Source organism: Cryptotermes secundus, unplaced genomic scaffold (genome assembly GCF_002891405.2).
Source record: "Cryptotermes secundus unplaced genomic scaffold, Csec_1.0 scaffold643, whole genome shotgun sequence".
Taxonomy (NCBI): domain Eukaryota; kingdom Metazoa; phylum Arthropoda; class Insecta; order Blattodea; family Kalotermitidae; genus Cryptotermes; species Cryptotermes secundus.
The window spans coordinates 429,061-452,637 of NW_019731276.1; the positions used below are offsets into that span (position 1 = coordinate 429,061).

Consider the following 23,577-nt stretch of genomic DNA (forward strand, 5'->3'; position numbering starts at 1 on the left):
TTTACTGGCATAAAAGTGTTCAACAATCTGCCACAAAGTATTAAAAACTTGGGCAATGATACTAAAAAGTTTAAATCAGAGTTAAAGAATTATCTACATGCTCATTCCTTCTACTCTTTAGATGAATACTTCAATGTAAATAGAGAATGATGTAAAATTAAGTTATATTAATTTTTAAGCTAAAATTGCCTGTACTTATGTATGTAACATTTTGACTTGTTCTGTATCCAAAGGTACTAACCTGCTTAGGATTTATAGAATGTAAATAAATTCAATTCAGTAACTTAAAATAAGGCCGTTATAATAAAGGGAACCTCAGTAAGGCACATGCTGGCTGGCATTGATTGATTTGTATCTGGTTTTGCTTTGCACAGTTTGAAGAGTTTCAACGCTGGCTGAAGCTGCAAGTTTTAAACATTTTCATACACAATTATGGGAAAATTTAAAACGATACCACATGGTTCCAGGATTTATTGAGCCCCCCCCCCCCCCCTTAGAAATTCCTCAAATTTCTTTAGATCCATATACATTTCTATCATAATCGTGATGTTTCTGACTCCCCCCCAAATAAAAGTATTAATTAACTATCACAGATTAACTAGTGTTCCAGAGTAAAACATTACATGTTTTCTCAGCCATGGAGACACTGGTAATAACTGATTTGTGATGACTCCAGTGGGAGTGTGCTCTTCTGTTTAATATTAGTTGAACAAGGCTGATGTTTCACACTATGAATAGTAGTGTGGGCTGATATTTTCCTAAGTGTAGTAGTGGGAGGGGGGAGGAAGGTGTGACAAGACACTGACCAGATGCCCTGCCTCCCCAACATAAGATGAAACAAGTTCAGTTTGTTTGCTTCCTCTGCTGTGATATGCTGATGGATTTGTTCTGCTGCTCAGTAAGTCACTTAAAGCTAGCTTAAGTTTCAGTGATACCAACTGGAAAATATACAGGTTCATCTATGGAATCAGAAGATGCAAGATAAAATCTGTTCAGTAGGAAGATGCTTTTGGTAAGGCTAATCCAGAATTTAGCACAGTGCTGTCTTCTGGGATATAATGCTTTGTAGCCTGATAGGAGTTTACTGATTTTTCAGAGGACACTGCTTGCATTTTAAGAGTTGAAGAGTACGCCAAGCAAGCAGCCAGCAAGGACCAATCATCCATTGATGGTTGTTTGCTTGACCAACCCTTCAGCCTTGAAATTTAAAGCAGTGTGTTCCATATGAACTTCTAAAGACTGCATGGGGACATATCCAAGAAGGTAGTGCTGGAACACCTTTATTTATACAACACTTGTGTTCAAAAATAGAGTTGTAGGAAGTGAAATTGCATAAATCACAACAAAAAATGATAGCTTGGCTTTCTAACCTCATCATAGAGAGAAAGTAGTAGACCTGAAAGAAAAGTTTTTCTCCTAGGCCAGATTTCCTCTTCACCCCTTGCATTCCTCCACCACTCAAACAGTAATCTGCTCCCTCTTCTTCCCTCCCCTCTCAATTATCCATCAAGCAAGTTTCATTAAAATGAGTGCTAACACTGGAAGTTGCTCTAAATTAGTTCAGCGCGTTAAACTGAGGTCACATTTTTCATACTTGCGTGTAACAGGACATACCAGTATTCTTCATGATCACTGCTATGAGAACCTCAAATTCAGTACAGATCCCTTGTACCTCCCCACTTACTGTTTCTGTTCACAATCGGTTAAATTACACAACCTGCTAACAAAAGAGCAAAATTTGTTGGGGGAGGGGGTGCTAAGACAGTGTTAAAAGGTAGGGCAAAGTTGTCCCTGTGCTTAAGTAATTAAGAACCATGCCATGAAGATGTATGGGGGATTGGATGTATAGAACCACATATTCTTGACCTCAGCACTAGTCAGAAGTGAGTGGTCAGCTTCACACCTCAGCTGCACCCCCAGCACCCAGTGGATAGGAGGCTTGGTGGGCCCCAGAACCGGTCTGGAGGACGTGGAGAGGAGAAAAATCTTTCCCCTGCCTGAAATCAAACTCTGCCCCCATGGTCCTCTAGCTTATAGCCAGTCACTATACTGACCTCTATCCTGTCTCCTACTATAGTTAATATCATCAAAACATTTAAGAGAGAATGAGAGACTAAAATATTTATATTAAAAAATATTAATATTCTATAAACCTTTAGTGTTTGAAATTGGCTGCAAAGTGAATGACAATTAAACTGACAATTAATTCATAATTATGTCTATAAGAGTAGACTTAAAGTGGACCTGTGAACCTAAACACAGTTGGAAGCATTTTTTTCCAAGACTGCATCTCTAATTGAAAAAGTTATGAATTATTGAATAACAAAATAATATTCTGGTCCTTACAAATGACCATGTAATGAATAGTTTTCTGTAATATTCAGGTAGTGATACCGCTGAAAATGGCTCATTAAGGAGCTGAAGTGTGCACGTTGAATTAAGAACTGTGCAAAACAAAGAAGTATAATAGTTCAGTAGTTACATTCACTAACGTTAATATTATTTTGGTAAATGGATTGCAGTAGCAAACACCAAGTTTAAAATAATTTACATTTTACCTTATTTTGAATGAAGATAAATGATTTCCAACCTTATGCAGTGCAATATCTGTAGGTCATTCCAGGGACTTGTATAGGCATGACTTCTTAACTGTTAACCTTTGTCACTAGTTGGAGGTGAGTGATTTACTGCATGCTTCAGCCCCTTTATGCCCAAGGAAATCCTTTGGTATTCATTGGACAGGAGGCTCCAAGGAAATGAGTAATTCAGAACTGCAAAGAGCACATTTAGAAAATATGTGAACTCCATATTGAGAAGCATTTATAGTCTGGTTGCTGAACAGAATTTTAGTCAGTTACTGAAATTAGTTTAGTAATTTTATGCAGTTGCTGTGGTGCAGCAGTGGTTCGTACATAACCAGAAGGAACCAGAAGAAACTGAGCAATGCCTCCTTGTAGGCTGTGCATTCATTATATAGAAATATCCCATTTCTCCTGGCAGATCTATCCAACGGATCAGAGTGTAAGCAGCTACAGTTCAAACCCGTCAACACCTGTCAGCTCACCGCCACCCCTAACGGCTGGTGGGCCAGGAGGTAGCAGTAGTGGGGCAGGTGCGTGGCCACCAAGTGGCACAACACCAGGAACAGGACCTACACAACACAATCACACCCACCCACATGCGGCCACACCCACCTCACCACACTACGCACCCACACCCAGCAGTGCCAGTGTGGCAGCTCCAGACCGCACGATTCACATGGTGAGTGAAATCTTGCTGTTTGTCTGAACCTGGTGACTTCAAGCCTCTCTGTCCAGCTGGTACATGGCATTACATATACAAAGTGCTTACATGGAATGCAAAATGGATACTTATGTTTGTCAATGTGCATGTTTCATCTCTTGAACTCCTTGATGAATTTCAGGTAAATTTAATGGTGGGAGTCAGCAGTAAAAGCTTTCTATCAAATTTACTTTTTATTTGTGTCTGTCAGTTTTAACTCTTACTTTACTTGGTACCAAAGTTGAGCTCCATGTAATTTTTCAGACAAGGTGGTTTATCATTAAAAATTGATCGTGACACAAAACATGGATCTTACTAAGATTTCCAACTTTTCTTACCAAACATTTGTTGTATGGTGAATATTTAAGAAAAGAGAAGGAAAACAATACCTGAAATTCAAGTGTAAATAATTTTAATCTAACAAACTTTTTGCCATTGAATTTGTATCTGCCTAAATTATGTCAGCAGTGACCTTATCTTAATGCAGGCAAGGAAGGAAACAGTCATAGTGAAGCAGCAATTTGCATTTAATGTGAAGGCCAGTGAAGTTTGCAAAACAGTGACGAATGGATTTGGAGTTTGTGTGCATTGTTCACCTTTTTATTCCTAGCTCAGTGGAGATTTTGGGCCCTAAAAAGGTGACTCTCAGTTTGAAGTACTTGAATGAAAACAGTAGGATTTCTGATGGCCTTTGGAGAACACTGTGATATGACTTCAAAATAGAGCATTCAGAATCTTGCAGTAAAGAGTGATTTTCCTCTTTAGAGTTTTCAGCTTTCAACTTGATGCTGACAGTATGAAATTGTAAAGGGTGACAGTCTTATGCCATGTGAGATATTTACATGACACCATCTCCAAACCTGTTCTGTTCAAATAGGCTGGGTTAGTTGATTGATTGCTGTTTAATAATGCTGTTTCACCTGCAGAGGATAACTGGAAAATACAGTTGCTTGCTTGCATACTGTATAAATTGTTTTATGGCGTCATGTTCAGAAATTGGCCATGATCTGAAGTACAGGTCACATGTTTTTTTATCCCTTATAAGACTGAGGATAAGAGCACGTCTAAGAACTGTAATTATAAATGTAGCTCTTAATCTTTTCTCTTTTAGTTCACAAAATGCAGAATGTTTTAAACAGAAAAAGCAAGTTACTTGAAGATAGAACCAGCTAAACAGTCAAAGTAGTCAGAAAGTATGGATGATACATTATGGAAACTTAGAAATGTATGCACAGTGTCCAGTTTGTTGAACTGTCTTCTGTAAGTTTTAGAGAGAAAGTGTATTGCACATACATTGTGTGTTTATTTTTCTCTGCAACATTTGTTTGAAACATTTTTACTCCATTAAATGTTTAACTCAGTGTATGTGCAGAAATATATGTTGGCCTTCATGTAAAGTGGTTGTCAAAATTGTCCTATCTAAATTAATGTTGATATGATGCAAGAATTTTCATAAAACTCTTATGTATCAGATTTAATGACAATTACCCGAGGAGTTCTTGAATTGTTTTAGGGACTTCATAGGTGCTTACTGGGATGCAAATGTACCCAAGAAAGGCATATGGATAATCTACAAATCAGTAATCTGCACATTGTAAAAGGAGGAGGGTTTTTTTTTGGATCATGCCATTGATATTTCCCTCCATTTTTGTGTTTTTGGGTTAGTTAATTCCATTTCTTTACTTCCATATTGTTCTTGTAAACAAAATTTTATTTTATAAAACATTGTGACATGACAGAACTGTTTAACAAGAAAAGGCATTCATTGCTGGACAGTGAACACCAAATATGCCCCTGCATCAACAGACAGTCAGGCCATTGCTAGGTAAGAACCCCTCTTGACCTATCATATGGTTAAGGAACTGTTGAAAGTTGATGGAAGAACGCTCTGAGTGAACCTCTATTGCAAATAGCACAGAGGACAACAGTGCAAACTGTTTGCAAAGTTTTATATGGGACGCCGCTTTGTAGTGATCATTATGGCATGTACATGGTGACATTGAATGAATTGAAGGCCATCCTGAAGGTGAGTTCACAGGCAGGAAAAAGAGGTGTCTTGAACAAAACCTCTGTCAAATCAGTGGCCCAGGATGACAGCTTCCGGAAGTAAAGAGACACAAGAAGCATGTCCCTAATGGTACCTTGCAGACGGCCAAGAAGTCAACTACGCCAGTCCCAGCATCCACAGGAATCAAGCTGCCACCACAAGCAATGTTAACTCCCAACTTCTTCACACCTCACAGAACTACTGACATGGACACAGATACCATAGGTGCAGAGAACACACTGCTGCCCATGTAGGGCACCACCAATAGTAATTACTTCTACCACAAACCTCATATTACTCTAAAGCAAGGCAAATGATGATCTGTTAAACAGCACCCAATGGCCAAACCAACATGGTACCCCTCCTTGTATTCCTTTTTACCTTACCAAAGAATGTAAAATCTCAAGAGATATTCAAGCTAAATTGCCTTAACCATATTACTCGTACCATAAAGGAACAGGTATACAGAGCTCAGGCTGGCTTTGTGTAGTGTTACAAGTGCCAAAAGTTGTGATGTCTGGGCCAACTGCACGCAACCCCCTCAATAGGTGGCCACTTGCATAGGGAGACATACTGAGGCTGCAGCCATGCAAAAGAAGAAGTGCACAACAAGCTCCCAAGGAATCTTCTGGGAGAACATTCTTCTCTCTTTTCTTCACTTCAACAGAGCAGTTTTTCACAGCTGTCCTGCATCAAGACATACAGCATCAGAAACCACAGGCAAAGATGGTACTTAATGAAAGAGAATGGATGTTAAAGAGTTCATAGGCCACTCAGAGTTAGAGGTTTTAATGCAAGTGGCATTTGGAGGCAGCGGTCTGAGGTCAGTAAACAGCTATGAGACCTATATATAAATGTGGCCCTGCTCTCAGAAACACTTGTCAAACCTCATGAGAGGCTCTTTCTTCCAAATTGTCATTTTTATCCCATTGACTGCTTCCTGGGAAGAAAAGATAGCACTGTCATTGCAGTTAGAAAAGGCATTCCGCAGTAACCATGTACACCTGGTTCTTCTTGTTTTAACAGAAGATATAAGGGTCTGCGTATCGACTAGTAGTGGTGAAGTGCTGCTTGCAGCAGTCTGTAAGTTGCCACAGCATGGCTGGAATGATGCAGACATCATTGAACTATAAAGCTATAGACATAAGTCACGATTGACAGGAGATCTGAATGCTGAACATTCATTTTGGAATAGTGTAGTTACTAACCCTTCAGGTGCAAAACTGCTAAATTTACTGTGGGTAATGGTGACATGTTCGATATTGTGTGCTGTCAGGAATCATTGTCTCTGTGTCAACTGGATTCAGATCACATACGAATTGTTTTCCACTTGCTGGATCATGTTAGAACTAGGAATCTTTCGGGCCCGGTTGACAAATTCACAGATTTGGAGCCGTTTCAAAGCCTGGCTTCTGAAAGTTTCACCAAGAAAACAGATTAACTCAGAGGATGCTGATAAAGTTGTCCATGACTTTACTGGCACTACATCTTCAGTGTATAGGCTGTCAAGCAAATTACACTCTTGGACCCTAATAACAATGTACCTGCTCTCCAGAATCTGCTGAAACATAAGTGGAGGTTAAGGAAACTGTGACAAGTAACCTGGGATCCCGCTCGTAAAACAGCAGTTAATTGAGTTGCCACAACCATCAGATAAATGACCCATAGACAGGCACTCGAACAGCGGGAAACAAAAACGGGGAGCTGTGAGGTCACACCTCACCTCACCCACATTGAGGTCTACTGAGGTCAGTAAAAAACTTGGAGTTTCACTATGATCTGCTGCAAACCGCACATGGCTAGCTCAATTTGCGCGCCACAATTTCTCAAAACCCCCAAAGGGACTTTGTGGACACACTGTATATTACACATGCAGTCCCATTATTTGTTTTGTCGAAGTGCCATTTGTGTTATACATTTGGCAACAAGTGTTCATGCACAATACATATGAAAAGTGCTGTAAGAAGAGCAAGGAGAAGATTCAGGTGGAAATATCACATCGTTACAATTCAAAATAGAAAACTTTATACAGGTGTAAATAGGTTTGTTATTGGACATGAACAGAATCAAATTAAAAAGCTGAGTGAAGTTGGTGCTTGGCTTGAACATTCTTGAATATCGTTTAGATGCCTTACACAGAAGTCTAGACTTCAAAAACATCAGTCTGAGCTACAGAAATTTGAACCATGTAAGACAAGTGTAGTTGGCTGGAACATAATACATAAGCCTGCTTCATGATAGGTCATCAGTGATTTATTAATGCCACATTGAGGAGAAACTATAATATGTTTAGGCCCTTGGTTTGTCAGCTATGCTGCCAGTTACTTCAGCTCACTGTAAGGAGTATCTTATCTTTCTGTGTGAGTGGCTGAACAGTTTTGGGGTAGCTGTCAGACAGTCACACTGTATTTTGGTCCCATTGTGTCACTAGAGCAAACAGTTGTTATTTGCAGATTAAACATAGCAAAAGTATATTTACTGAATATTGTATTTGTATGTATTTGGTTTCTTAGATTTCACTTTGTGAATTTGTTGAATTCTTTAATGAATCATTTATTTCAGGTATATATGAGAACAGGACAGTGTGTTCGGCTGTAACTCACTGCTGCAATATTTGTATAGTCTGTAGGAAGCCAGGTTTTAGGCTGTTTGTCATGTTAATGTTAAAGACATAGATGAATTGTGTTTGTCAGTGCAATGTCTTTTGTCTTCTATTCTTTGGACTCTCTTCTTGAACCGCTGTTGCATTGTTTCATGGTGTTGTTAATAATTTGGGAATTGGTGCCTGTATATAAAAACTCTGCCCTGATGTGTCATACCCTTCATTGATGTGTGCGCGCACACACACAAATACATACACACAATTTAGAAGGAAGGGTTTAGTGGAAAAATCTGTATTACTTATGTTTATGAACACATTTTAGCTAGCATTAAAAAATGGCTCTTTTCCCCTTCTCCTGAAAATGTGGCACTTAATGTGTAGCAGATTTTGAAACGGAAGAAACAAGTGTTAGGGCTGGGAAAGACAGAAGGTTATTAGCATTTAGGTTGGGATGTTTATGAAAATGATGGCCTCTGTGGCTATTGTCATTCTTTTGAGCTTGCTTCAAAAGCAGTCCGAACCTGCCCTGAAGGAAGTGGCAATTGAATTACTGGAATTTTCTAAAGACAGTTGTTTACAGCCAAAAAAAATATTTTTCCACATTGGGTTTTTGGCATTTGATAAATATGGTGTTTTAAGGTAATTGTGTTTTTAATGAAATGGATCTCTAAATAAGAGGCTTGTATTAACACTTCCATTGTAGAAAATGTCATGTGATCTGCAGTGTCTAAAATTGTTCGTCACAGTGTGTGTGTTATGATGCTGGCAGAACGCTGTCTTGCCTAATTTTTGTTTTCTTTGTCTTGTTATAACTTCACCCATCTTTTCAGTTACTGTCTTGTCATTTGAGCTATATGTGTGTGTGTGTGTGTGTTTTTCATTAATGATGGTGAAGAAGGTGGGTTGTGGTCCAACCTGTTTTATTTATATGTTTCACTTAGTTTGCAGCATTTTATTTTTGTTTCTTATTTTTATGCATGGTTTGTAATGTGTTGGTTTTGTTTTTTTTTTTCTGTTTCTCTTTCACTCACATCTCCACTCACCTGTGCATTGCAACCCCTCCCTCACTGTTTTCAACAACCAATCGTGTGCGATCACCATTGGATGAATCACAGGCCGCCCCTGAGCAGCAAAGGTTAGATGATGCAATTGGGTTCCTGCGAGATCATGCTGAGGTAATTGCAAGAGTTGCTTCTATTATTTTATTCTAAGAAGAGAGGTTTTTTTAACTTGTGGTTCTGGATCCCCATTCACTATGTTAGTGGTTGACTGGTTTGTAACCTAATACTGAGTATATATTCACTAGATAGATATGAAAGCAGATGTAATTGCCTTTTTTAATTTTTTGGAATGATTTGATGAAGACCAGAATGCCTGGAAATTACTTGGAACTTCAAATACATTTTTGTGTAACTTATTTACATTGTGCCATATAGTGATGTTGGCTGATCTCAGTCGTCATGCTGTCTAAGGCATGAACTCTCTTCGCCTGCTCAAACACTGGGGTCATGCGTTCGAATCCCACTTGAGGCATGGATGTCTGTGTGCGTTTATACTGTGTTTGTGTTGTCCTGTATAGGTAGCGGCTTTACAGTGTTCTTATCCTCTGCCTAAGTAGTCCTACCGACTGTCTACAAGAGTAAGAAACTGAAGTGAAATGGAGCCTTTCGTGGATACCCTGTGCTCCAGAGAGAGCAACAGGATATTTGGATGGATGACTGAATGAATATAGTGATGTTATCATTGATATATATTATCACAAAAATATTACCACTAGTGCACATACCGTTATTATGTGGTTCTGTGAAAACATTGCATTTCAGCAATAAGTATGATAATCATCAGTTATGTTAAATGGCACACACAGCTAAGAAACTATTCTGGTTGGTGTGTTTATTAAGTTTGAAAATTTGCAAGTACAGTTATCAAGCGCACTCCCTTTTTTATCGTAGTGATATAGATGGTTAGTCATCAGGATGGGCTGTGTATAACATAATCACATAATGATAAGGTGTATTGATGATGATTTGTACGTTTCAATAAATAGTTAGTGATAAACTTGTAAATCATTTTGAATCTTCAATATTTTTAAATGGTTTAGTTTAAATGGTTCAAATGGCTTAGTTTGAAAAAATTGTCGTCATCATCATAACTTCATTTCAGATCGGAGGTGAACAAAAAATATAAATTAAATTTATAAAAACTGGAATTTACTCCCATCACGATTTGTTGGCAGCTCATTTGTTGTGTAACTGAAATAAGTTCCAGTTTACAATCCAGTTCTCTGTGGATTTCTGCTGAGAGTGGTGATAATGGAGTAGACTTCGTACGGATGTGTGTAGCATTCCCAGTTCTGTTCTGGCAAATATGTGTAGAGTACAAAGTATATAAGATTTTTCTTTGAAGCATATTTCCATATACTTAAGAGTTAAAAAATCGACACGTGCTTATTGTGGAGCATCTTGTTTTTCAGCATACTTATTCTTACATTTTCATCCCTTTTCAAGTAAGATGCTGTACTAGAATTTTAATTCAAGTTATTTACTGCCACAAAGTTATTCTTTTTCCAGTAAGTGGATTTTAGATTGGGGGGGCAGAAGAGCTGTTTCACTTCCATTTGTTGTTTCAGAGTATTCAGAATCTTTTTTTTTCCAAATTTAGAATTCTTCTTTGAAGAACATGCCGAGTCTCATGTAGCTGTTCTGTTCTCAGTTTGATTACTTCTCTTAACATGTGTAGCCTAATCCAGGTCCCATTTTTATGGCATTATGCACTAGTGTATTGTGTGGGTACTGGTTTTGATGTAAAAGGGGAAAAAACTCTAATCATATGTATTATATGAAAAATGTGACTAAATTGTGAAGGAACTCCAGTCTACACAGACTGCAACCAGACAAGCCTTTCCTTCAGATTCTGGAACTGTTGAAAATAACCATTAGCTCTTGCCTGGGGACACTGAGGCGTCCAACTCTGGTTTTCAGCTAACTGCAGATAACCTTGTCGGGGAGTTTTGTGGGGGTTGGAGAAAAACGCTATCCCTGTAACAAGCCGTGAAGGCCATAGGATTGTGAGGGGTCGATGCTGCCACATTTTCTCTAGACAGCTCACAGATGGCAGTAAGGCTGATTAAATTCTCTGCTGTTCTTCTGTCTTTTGTATGTTATCACGCAGATTAATTCACTCATTCATTCATTCATTCATTCATTCATCAGTAATCTGTCAAGACGACAGGTCGACAGTCTCTTCCAAAACAGTTCCTCCACATAATGCGATCTAGAGCTTTCTCTTTCAAATGAGAATATCCTCTTCTGTCCCCAAGGTCATCCAGCATCTTCTTACGTCTTCTTCCTCGTCTTCTAGTCACTTCTGTCCACCCCTCTGTCTTTCATTCAATATGTGCCATAAGGCTTGTTGTGCGATAGTCACTGCATTTTGTAGCTTTTGTGTTTTTCTTTAAGGCAATCATTGTCACTTCTGTAAAGTCCTTGGGCCATTCCCCAGTTTCATATATGGTGTTTATTAGTTTTCTCAGTGTTTTCAAACCACCTTCTCTGAGTAACTTAAGCACATCATCATCATCTCCTGTTGCCTTTCCATTCCTCATGTCCATGATAGCTTTTTCCACCTCACTTTGTAAAATATATGGTCCTTTCTCGTCTGTATCTACTTCTTCTTCTGGTTCCACTTCCAAGGTTTCTGGCCGATTAGGTCGATCATATAGTTCTGTAATATAATTTTCTCAAATTTTCAGCACTTGCCTCTGATCTACCATTCTATTCCCCTGGCAGTCTTCAATGCCAGTATTTTGAATCTCATGGTTCTCTTTTCATCCTGGTTCTTTTGTCTTCATGCACATCAAATCATGACACCCTGTCCTTTGAAATTCTATAATCTCATTACATATCTTCTCAAGATATTCCTTTTTGGCCCTGTCCGTGGCTCTTTTCAAGTCATTCCTCAGTCTCCTGTATTTCCTCCTGGCTTCTTCATTGTTTACATTCTTCCATTTCCTTCACTCCTCCATTTTACTCATCATCTCCTGTGTAACCCATGGTTTTCTTGCTGTCTTCTCAACTTCACCAACCAATTCGCTAATAGTATCTAACATGCATTCTTTTATATTGTTCCACTGCACTTCAACATTTCCGCTTTCACTTTCAGTTGCACTGAGTTTCTCTTCTAGGGTCTCCTGCACGCTTTGTCTTTGAGCATATAACTTCTCCAAATCCCATCTAGGTCTGCGCTTTTGGAATCTTATAATTTTCTTCAACCTGGTTCGAAACTTGGCAACCAGTAAGTTGTGGTCAGAGTCAATATTTGCCCCAGGCAGCATCTTCACATCCTTCACACTGTTTCTGAATCGACGTTTCACAAGGATGTAGCCCAGCTGATGTCACCTCCAATCCCCAGGTGCCTTCCATGTGTAAAGTCTTCTCTTTGGCTTCTTGAACCAAGTGTTGGTAACAATCAGTCCATTTCTTTCACAAAAGTCAATAAGAATTTGACCCCGGTGATTCCGTCTTCCTAGTCCATGTGTTCCAACAATATTCTGATATGATTCATCTCCAACAGTGCTATTCCAGTCTCCCAATATGATGCTGTTTGTGTCTCCTCTTCCATCTTCCTGAAGAATTTCTTCAATTGTGTCATAAGTTCCTAAGTTCAATAAAACTTAAAAGGTGTACATTTCTGGTCCTTAGGTTTTAGGTGTACCTGTATTTATTTAATTATTGTTGTCATTTTTGGTGTTGTCCTTGTTAGGAGTCTGGATAGTTTGGTATAGCAATGCGCTGTGGGCTGGACGTCTGGGTTATGATTCCCAGCACAGCTTCCAGACTGACTCTTGGGGCCAACCAGCCTTTTGTCTAATGGGTACCAATTTCTGTCCCTGTGAGTAAAGGGCAGGGCATGAAGCTGATTACTCACCATCTAGTGTGGAGGTGAAGAATGGTGAAGCTGTACTTCACTCCCCAGTATGTCTTTATGGCATATTTATCTTATGTTACCTTGTTGTTGTTGTTCTTCAAGTGTAGAATAAGGTTTAGCAAGCAAATGCAGTGTTGGGTGTGCATATGCTGCAGGGCACACGGATGGAGGAACGGCTGGACGATGCCATCAATGTGCTGAGGAATCATGCCGAGAGCCAAGCATTGGGTCTACACGCCATCGCTGCCTCCAGTGCTGCTGTAGCGGCTGCAGCTGCTGCTGCCAACTTACAAACACATTCCAATGGCCTGCTGGGCTCATATCACCACACCACACAACCAACACTGGATTCACATTTGGTACAAGAATTATGCAACAAGTATTGAATTGATGTAGCTTTTACATGGGTTGTTTTGAAAAAGTGTTTTTAAAATGGAGAAACATTTTACAGAAATATTGTGTTTTAAAAACATTCTGTTTCCAAGGCCTATGATACATTTTGTTATAGAACACTTCAGTCTTTTAGAGTATGTCCAATTACCATCCTGTTGAATGCACCCCTGCACACTAGTTTGGAAGTTCTTTATCGCCTCCCAAAGAATTTCTTGTGATATATCAGTGATATCTACTCATATTCTCAATTTTGGCTTACTGAAGTCCTGGCCGTCTACTGTACTCTTTCCATTTTAGGTGTCCTTGAAGAATAAGTTGGGAGCTGTTAGGTCAGGTGAATAAGGAGGCCAGGGAATGGGACACTATTTGTTGTAGAAACAAATTTGCAAAGTGCTATGATGCTAATTCTCACTCTGTGGGCTGCATTGTTACTTGCTAAAACCATGAGCTTTCATGCCTTGAGAGATTCTGTACTGTCATCTTGAGAGGGTTTCAATCATGCATTTGTAACAATGAGGTATAACCATATCTGCTAGCCCATCTTCATCTTTGATGAAATGGGGTCCACTTATCACAGTGGATGACACCACACACCAAAACAGTAACTTCTGGGCTGTATGGAGGACATTCATGAAATTAATGGAGATTTGTTTGGCCTAGTATTGAAAATTCTGCATAATAATGGTGCCAGGGAAGTGAAAATGTGCCTCATCGCTCATTAGAATGTTTAGCATGTCTAGATTGCCAGCCGTTAGTTCCAGAAACTAATGAAAAATTGAAATCACACCCCTTTGGGACAGAAATGGGGCTGTTATACAGCTTGAGTTCCATAATTGCGAACATTATGGTACTGTGGAAGATACAGCATACACTTCTCTTAGATATGCATGAAGCTTGAGCATGTTTGTGTGCTGACCTTACACCATGGTCAACAGATACCAAGTCAAGTGTGTCAACCAAACACAGTCAACCAGGTGGCTTTTTACAAGTGACAGAGCCTTGATCACTCATTTTCTGACCAAATGATGAATTGCATTTGGAGAAAAGACTTCTCATTGGTTAAACTGTTGTCAGAGCCCTCTTTATGATGCTCTCCCCCTCACTGCGTGATCCTCTATGGAAAATTGAACTGCAAAATTACTGCTCTAGAGCCATTACATGAGCTTCATCATACACTAGCCAGGTAATGCGTAGTTAAAAGTTTGTTTCACTGTTTCTGCCACACACTGCTCTTTCAGATGTAGTTTTTCTTTCAAGAGATGAAGGCAGAAAAGTATTGTGTGTACTTATCAGAAGTAGAGTGTGAACTGAATCCATAAGGTTCAGGGAAGAGCTTTTGTGAACCAGGTGGTGGTGCACAAAAACATTTCTAGAGCAGCTGAATAAGTATCGGTTTTTCAAGGCTTTGTCTCGTGGAGTTTCTTAGAGTGCAGTTTCAGTTGTGAAAATTTACTTGAAAGAAATTATTGTTACTGAAGTTTACAGTGGTTTTATTTATTTAACTTACAGACTAAGTATGATGATCTTTCTTGCCAGAAATGGATTTTTGAACAATGTCTGGTTCATGTGTCTGTGCATTTCATGGTTAGAAGGTTATGGTAAGAAGTTACATTTGGATTTGAAATTAAAATATTGGGAGCTGTCACGTCTGCACACAGGTAGTTGATATTTAGTCACGAATCATACAGAATTTTTATGTAGTGTTCAGGTAAGCAAAACATTGTGTTTTTGTTGATAGAGTTTTCAGTGTATGGTTTTTTGAACATACCAGAAATATCTAACAGCTGTTGCGTTTCTGGTCATCTGGTGTTAAGGGACAGTTTATTAATTTGTAATACTCATCAAACTTCCCACCCACTTCAGACCAGTAGTGTGGGAAAAGTATAACAGAAAAAAAGAGTATGCCCTTTGTAGCATTAGGAAGAGAAATTCTAAAAATTTCATTGCATGACACTGAAGTTGCCACTGTATCTATTGTGCAGTGTTGCAGTTGCTGAAAATAAAATGTTGTTCCTTTATCATTGAGCACATTGGCATGTGGTTACAGAAATGGAGTCCTTGTAGTTGTTTAAAATGAAGTGGTATCGCAATGGCATCAAGCACATTGTCATGTGTTACACAGAATTGAAGTCCTTTATTATGTTAAATTTGTGTATCGAGAGCGTGTGTCAGAACTCTGAAGGCCTGAATTGGCATGTTTTGGGCAGTCAAGTGTAAACAGTCAATCAGGAAATTCACGTGAAAGCGTTCCGATGAGATCTGCCTTTCATTCCAGAGAAGGCTAATTTCATTAGTTATTATAGTGTAATCAGCATATGTATGAAGTAAAATCAGTTATGGTGAAACTCCCCTTATATAGGTTGTAATCCCTCCAAAATTCCAACTACGTATGGTTCAGAGAGTTCACCAGCAGATGTTTCTCTGTTGTTTATTGAAGTGCTGTCATCGTCAGCACAGCAGTGCTTTCAGATACAGCTTGAAGACACTATACTTTCTCGGTTTACTGTACTGTTAGTTATTGAAGTGAAATTATGGGCATTTTAGGTGGCTTACATTAATTGTGCTGATGTTACATTACAGGCAAGTCCACATCCAGGCACTCCAGGCTCAACAGTTGGAGCACCACCAACCTCCTATCCTGGTCTTGCCCCAACACCTGACACTGATGGACCAATCAAGATTGAGAGGCTGTCAGGAACAACTGCAAGTAAGTATGAAGCTAGAATATTGCTAGGTTTAAAGCTTCTTGATAATGGTGTTACATGTTTCTTAAAACTATTTTAGGACTTTGTCCATCACACAGCTCTAAAACCGCTAGTTTTCAGAAATTGGTTCTATCGTATTTTGAGAGTAGCTTTACCAGGGAGATCGGCAGTAGGGTTTCTTTCATATCCTTTTGACTGAGGGCAGAACCAGTTTCTAAGACAGTGCTTTTAGTAGATTTGGATGATGGACAAAATCCAGAAAAATATCAGTAGTTTTAAACAACAGAATAGGACAAAATCCAGAAAAATATCAGTAGTTTTAAACAACAGAATATTGCAGTTTGGTGCCCACTTTAGAGTATAGAATGAAAGCATGCTTTCAGATTGGAAAGGATAGAATGTAGTATGTGTCATGCTTGTGGTGTCCTGTAAGTTGAAGGCAGATGGATGCATGTGGTTGTTATGGAAGAGTCACTACATTCAGAGGTAATTTCTTCCATGTGAGGAATTGATGTAAGTGGACTACAGTTGGGTGTGCAGTTTCGTGTCTACATGCTAGTGGTATCTTACCATGAGTAACCCCCCCCGCCAAGAAATGTCTATGTCCATTTGACAGCAGTGGATCTAACTGTGTGGTAGATTTTAAAGGGTTCTGACGATGGTCTATAACACTTGGAATTACTGGGTTTTTGGACTTTGTCCATCATCTGATATTCAAGAAAACATCAGAGAACACACTGTTTTGGAAACTGTGTCCGTTTCCGTCCGGAGGTGAGACAGGAAGACACGTACTCCGTTGGGTTCATTAGAGTGATTGAGATTAGTTCTTTCTAACAGACCAAACATACACTGCGCTGAGTATTGTCCATTCCACACATGCATAACTGATATATTCATAATTAAAATATTATGATTGCACTCAACTGTTATGTGTTAAAATCTTACAGTTCACACCATTTTAAATCAATTAAAAATAGTTAAAATGATTAATTATATAAAATCATAATTCCACCTCATAAGGAGAAGTTGAATATAGTAATGCAACAGGATGCTTAAATACAAGATTGAAACTTAATGTCTTTCTTTCATTACCATAATGGGGGATTTCATATTTTTTCAGTCAGTGTGAACTGAATCATAGTACATGTTTGATGTGACAAACTTAAACATGCACCTGTGTAATTGTGTGTCATGATCATGCCACCTGGGCCACAGTAAGCTCAGGGGCAGGGGGTGCCTGGGTGACAGGGCGAAAGATACAGCGGGGTTCAGTGGACATGATGTGTACATTTCTCACTGGTTGAAACTGTGTGGGGGAGGAGGGTTGAGTTCTCAGATTGTGGAATGCAGGCTGTCTCTTAGACATTTGTATAGAAGAGAGGTTGGATTAATAGGACCTGTATTGACCGCAAACTCTAATAACTTTGAAAGCAAAACTGCAAAAATAGTTGGTGCAGGAAGTTGTGGGGAAAACATTAGCAGCTAGTTAGAATTCATTCATTATGAGGTATGTATGAATGAATGTATAAGGGATTGGCCTTCTCGGCCCTTGCCCTGCGACCTACAGTGATGTATTGTGCTTTTCATTATGAGGTATGTGCCAGAAGAACCCCACATTTTATGCAACGGTTTACTGTATGTACAATAAAGGAACTCGTGATACCAGTGGTTTTTGTCACTATAATGGTGTCCTTGTTATAAAATGTACTCATTCGACTGTATTTTTGTTTCGCAGAGAAACGGAAGGAGCCACCTGGAGTATCTGATACAAAGCCAAGCAGCAGTGAGCTTGTCAACAGCCAGGCAAGCACGGGTGCCAATACAACAGCCCCTGCTAACTCCACTTCAGGGCAGAAGGGTTCAAAGCGGTCTCGGAGATAGTAAGTTGCAGACTTGCATGTTATTGTAGTTTGTGCTGACCCTGAACAAGGAAGAATCATGGGTGCAGTAAAGGTAAAGTTGTCCCTGTGCTTAACTAATTAAGCACTGCCATGAAGGCATATGGGGAGTGGATGTATAGATCCACATTTGCTGGACAACGGCACTAATTGGAGGTGAGTGATCAGCTCCACGCCCCAGCTGCTTTACCTCTTGAGAAACAGTCCCCAGTACACATTGTATAGGAGGCTGGGTGGGCTCCAGAGCTGGTCTGGACGATGTGCAATAGAGAAAATTCTTGACCCTACTGGGGCTCGAACTCCAACCCATCAGTCATGCATCCCATAGCCAGTGTATATACCGACTGTGCCATCCTGTCTCTCATCATGGGTACAGTAGAGATGTATGTTTCATAAAGCACCTTGTCTGTGCATCTAGTGGACATGGATTGAAGAAAGAGAGCGGTATAGTGGACAGTAAAATATCTGATTTGCATATTAGAAGTATGTGGTTTAAGTCTTCAGCTGGGAAGCAGCTGTTCTGCCTGAGGGTTTTTTTTTAATGCCATGAAGTACATCATTACTTCTCCAGATCCATAATTCATAATCTTCCCCCCCCATATTTCTGTTGATGCTGCACAACATCAGTATGTGATACAGCATAATAAAATAATTAATTAAAGAAAGAGTAAAGTGAGCCACAATATGTCAGCCTACAGCTTTCCTGTGTATTTTATACAAAACATGGTTAGATCTTCCTGCAATAAATGTACAAGAACCCATAAATAAAAACTGTCCAGCTGTTGTAAACATGCATGATCTGAACTCGTTGCGGTAAATGTGCTCTATACCTCATCTCTGAATGTTACTGTGGTTGCCTGAGAAGCTATGCACCGATGCCAGCGCCTAGTCCACCCTTCAAAACAATTTTGGAACTGGTTTTATGGAATGGCCTTCAGACCTGCCGCCGTATCACTCCTGATGTCATCAAAATGACTTCCTTTCAATATTTCCTTAATCTTCGGGAACAGAAAAAATCAGTGGAGGCTAGATTCAGTGAATAGAGCACAGTTATTTGTTTAGTAGCAAAAACTCCCTCACAGACAGTGTTCATCCATGAGCTCTTTTGGGACCATTTTCACACTCACCTTACTCGTGTCAAGATCTTCAGTTAAGATTTTCCTGTTTCTCTTTTGATGTTTGCTTGCTTTGCTATGCACCCGACAGTCAGCTAACGATTTTCACTCACAGTTTGACAAACTTTTGCAATGTTTTCTTCAGTTCTGCTTGTTGCTGTGTTTCCTGATCTCTCTTCATCAGTGACACTATCTCTTCCCTCAGAAAAATGTGCCACCTGCCTGTAAACTGCTGTTTTCTTCATGGCATTATCCCCATAAAGTTGCACTAATGTCTCTCTGATTTTGCTTGCACTTTTGCCAAGTTTAACAAGAAACTCACAACTGAACACAAAAACACACTCAGACAATAATAGACACCACTCAGAAAGAGACTGCCATAGATCAACAACACAGCTGTGAAATGTTGATATAAAATAGTTTAGTGTAAGGGACTGGATAGAGTAACAGTGGGTAGAATTTGGCCCATAGACTGGATGCAACCAGAAAGACAGTTGATAAAACCTTACACCACAAGATCTTCAGAGATTTGTCACGAACCTTAGTTAAATCAGCTGCATCATATGTCAGTCACACATTCTTCCTCTTTTGCTTAGGTGCAGTCTTCTGATGCCCCTTACACCCTACATATGGACTAGTTTGCCCACCACAAGAATATGATGAAAATGTAATGTTGGTGGTAGCACTATGAAGGCGGTGTGATTACAGTGATGATTACAATTAATTACTGGTTTTTCATTGTTAAGAGGTGTCATTATGCACTAAGAATATGTGATTAGTATTTTGATTTCCTCTGAATGCCTGTACTGCATACTCATGATTCTTCCACCTGTAATCCCAGTGCACTTGTTGTATGTTGTCTGTTTTAACTGTTTTTATGTATGGTGCAGTAGTTGCCCTTGACACTGCTCCACATTGAGGATGTCACTTTCTAACCAATTTTATTTTGTGTAGCCACACATCAGTGACCACTTTCTAAGCGCCCTCTTCTTTGTCTTCTTCCCCCCACTCACTCCTTATCTATAGTTGAGCGCCACTATAACCAGTTGGAAATATCGGGAGTGATGTGTGGATGGAAGCAGGAATAAAACCTAAGGTGCGAGCATGGGGATTCCTCTCAGGGCCTTGCTTCAAGGAGAGAGGCTTGATGAACTTAATTTGTTTTTTTAACAGCACTACATGATATTACACAAATAATTCCTTCTAGGCTGATATTTATTTATAACACTGATACACACTTCTGGATGTAGGAGATTGTTTACACAGCTGTACAGTTCACTATAGTCAGCAATATTGAGCGATACACAACAACACTAATACTCAGGGCCACCCAGACTCAGCCTTTAAATACTCTCGAGTGATGTAATACTTTCAGAACCTTCCACATTGAGATCTTTCTTGAAATTTCCACACTGTTCTACAGATTAAGAATGTTCTGGAAGTTTCTTTAATTTGGCTGGTGGGAGGAGTAACTGATACAGGTACCATACCGGCTGTCATGGGATTATCTTGAGTTGCAGTAGTCCTTATATAAAATATTCCTTGCTACCGATTCTCAGAATAGTCACAGCAAAACTGAGTATAAGTCACCTCTAGTACAAAAATGGTATTAAGTCCTAAGTATTAATGAAATTAAAATTTATATTGCGGCTGGTAATATTTAGGATTGATGGTGTAGGTAATGATCGGTTACACTGTTGATGTGTAAAATACCATTTTAACTGCTAGAAAATCAATATGCAATTTAGTAGTTTGGTAGGGTCCTTTTTTCTGAAATACTTTTCATGTTAAAATGATATGCAAAGTTGCAGTTTATGTTATGAATGTAATAAACATTAGATGTACTCGGATAGTGACTTCCAATTTTATCTTAATGAATTTTAATATGCAGTTTTTAATGTAAGGAATGTGCAAGGCAGAAAAGATTTTCCCAGAGCCAGCTGTGAGCTTGAGATATTTGAAATTCAAGTTTCATATAAATATCAGCATCCCCATAAATGATGACTAAATTCTTTATTGGATAAATAGTATGATAGATGTGCACGTCTGAGTAAATGGATATGCAAGCAGCCAAAGCTTCAAAACCTCAAATTTGAAAAGTTAAACAGTTCTGTCTAGAGTGACTGGTTAAGATTTTTCTTATTTCAGTTATTTATGGCCTTACATGTTTTGGTCTTCAGAGACCATCATCAGGGGGACACCTTTACATCAATACAGTTGGACGTTACTATTACAATATATGTTCTGAACGTTAAAATATATACCTGTAATATTAATAATATACAATTGGCTATAAAATCTAAAGTTTTTACAACTACAGCGGCTGTTCTAATACGTTAAAATATTTGTAATTGGTTTGTTAAGATTTTTTTGGAATTTATAAACCAAGTAGGTTTGTGTCATCTTTCTTATTATTTCTCTTGACGGGGACCGAACGTGTGCTGCCTTGTCGTTCTTGAGAAGAAGGTTCTTTGATGTTGTCCTGAATGTGTTTGTGGCGTGCTGTGTAAAAACTTCAGCCAATTATGATCACAGGCAGGTATTGCAGACAGCTGTTCATTATGTGGCAGTTTTCAAGAAATTTAAGTGGTCCTCAGCTGTTGGTTTAGGTTGAATCTTCCATGTAAACTGCGTCTCATATCTACAATCCAGTGCATAGCAACTTTTAGGTTTTTGTTGGATTTTTAAGAAACTTTAATGGAACTCCATCATAAAGCTCGGTGGGAATTTGTTGTAGTAAATTCTCACCAACAGGTGGTAGAATAGTCACATTTCACGAAGTTAAATAACAATAATCTGGTCCTTATCTTAGTGGTAGTAATGATAAAATATGAAATCATATTTAAATATCAAGTAACATTGCATCTTCCAGAATCAGCATGTTAGAGTTGCTAGTCTGATTTAAGTCACACATCTACCAGATATATTTTTGAGTTGAACGAGTTGTAGTATCGGTTGCATACTGACAGTCACTTGTCCCTACTGTTGCTCGAGTGCCGATGAGGAGCTGGAGGATCCAGGCACAAAGGCTGTGCGTGAAAAGGAGCGTCGCCAGGCCAACAACGTGCGTGAGAGGTGAGTGAGCAGACATGTTCTTGCTTCACCTTCTGTAGAGGCCCGTATTCAGAAATGGGATCGAGTTGGGGACTGCCCCTGTGTTTGTTGGACTGGACACTCTGTACTCAGTTGCTAAAGTACATCTGGCAAAAGTTAATTCATTTCTGTATCATATTTTCACATTCTGCCAGCAGTATAACTAATTAAGTTTCATTGGGTATTCTGTAATTCACTACATGCAAGTAGTTTTGGGGATATCATGCATGAAATGTTACAAAATGGGTGCCCTCCATATAACATTGCACAGTGTATTTTTGCAGCCATAACAAAACTATTGACGCTATATAGTCTTTGATGATAGCGTCACTAAATAAACTGGAAATAAAAATATAAAAAACAGAACTAGTCCTGACTCGATCCAAGTTTGCGAATAGGCCGACTAGGCATGTCATGTTGGTAACCTTGTTTTTACACACTCACAACCAACACTCAAGTCACAGATGACATTCTTTCATCACGATATTGTCACATCTTTCTTTCACATGTTTGTATGGTTGTTTTGACATGGCACTAGTGTGGTATCAGCTTTGTAATGATATTTATGTTTTGAAGTGTTTTACTTTTGCAATTGAAGTTGAAAATTTTGAATGTTTAATGCAGATGAGCCAGAAAAGGATCCATGGAAACATGTTTGTATGTTGTATTAACAACATTTTCTATCTCTTTCCATGTTCTTGTGCAAGTGCAGTTGTAATTGTGACTTGAGTGTTGCGATTGCAACAGAGCAAGAACTGCACACCTGAAGTAGTGTTCTGGTTGAATACGGGCTTCAATATAAGGCAAGCGTTTGCGTGGTTGCTCATTCGATCTCGCTCGTTCTCCCTGTTAACCCTAATCCTTATACTTGTAAACGTACAGTTTGTGACTTTAACATTGTTTCATGATGGTTACTTGAATGTGTTAAGCAATTTGCAGTGTTTATTCAGACCTCACGAGAGATTGAAGAAGTTGCTCTGATAGGGTGACACATGTACATATGCACATTCATATATGTCTGTGTGTGTATGTACACACATCATTTAAATATTAGTCATTACTGAAGTGAAGCTTTCACGTGGATTTTCTTGATAATAAGGACCAGTTACTTTTCTGTATTCCAGGTCACCAAATAAATGAGATGGGCATGAGGTAAATGAGAAGTGTATTTAAAATTTTAATTGATATCCCTCAGTTTTACTTGTTTCGTTGTTATTTAATGACTCATGTCAGTAACAAAGCTATATACCATTGATAACAGGATGATTAAAAAATGTGGAGCGGTTGGTGGAATAATAATTAGCAAGGGAAACTGAAGTACTTGTTTGAGCCAATTATAACATAACCATATGACCAGCTGCTTTAAACTTGTGTAGTCGCCACCATGCGATATCCGTGACTTTTTGGAATTAATTCTTTACATGATTTATGAATTGTGTTTAATGAGCATTCATTAACAAATGAAGGAAAGAACTTACGACTCATTGTTCAGAATTACTTTTTTTTTTTTTTTTTT

General features: G+C 38.9%; 1 protein-coding gene across 1 annotated transcript in view; it reads left to right on the forward strand.

Annotated features, from left to right (window-relative positions):
- The window catches only part of LOC111866844 (transcription factor 12), a 441,771-nt gene that overhangs the window by 391,640 nt on the left and 26,554 nt on the right, over positions 1 to 23,577 (forward strand). The window contains exons 9-14 of the mRNA XM_033752433.1: positions 3,001 to 3,261; positions 9,047 to 9,106; positions 13,013 to 13,216; positions 15,831 to 15,957; positions 17,691 to 17,835; positions 21,954 to 22,043. Coding sequence (XP_033608324.1) covers positions 3,001 to 3,261; positions 9,047 to 9,106; positions 13,013 to 13,216; positions 15,831 to 15,957; positions 17,691 to 17,835; positions 21,954 to 22,043 — 887 coding nt within the window. The remainder of the gene's footprint in view (positions 1 to 3,000; positions 3,262 to 9,046; positions 9,107 to 13,012; positions 13,217 to 15,830; positions 15,958 to 17,690; positions 17,836 to 21,953; positions 22,044 to 23,577) is intronic.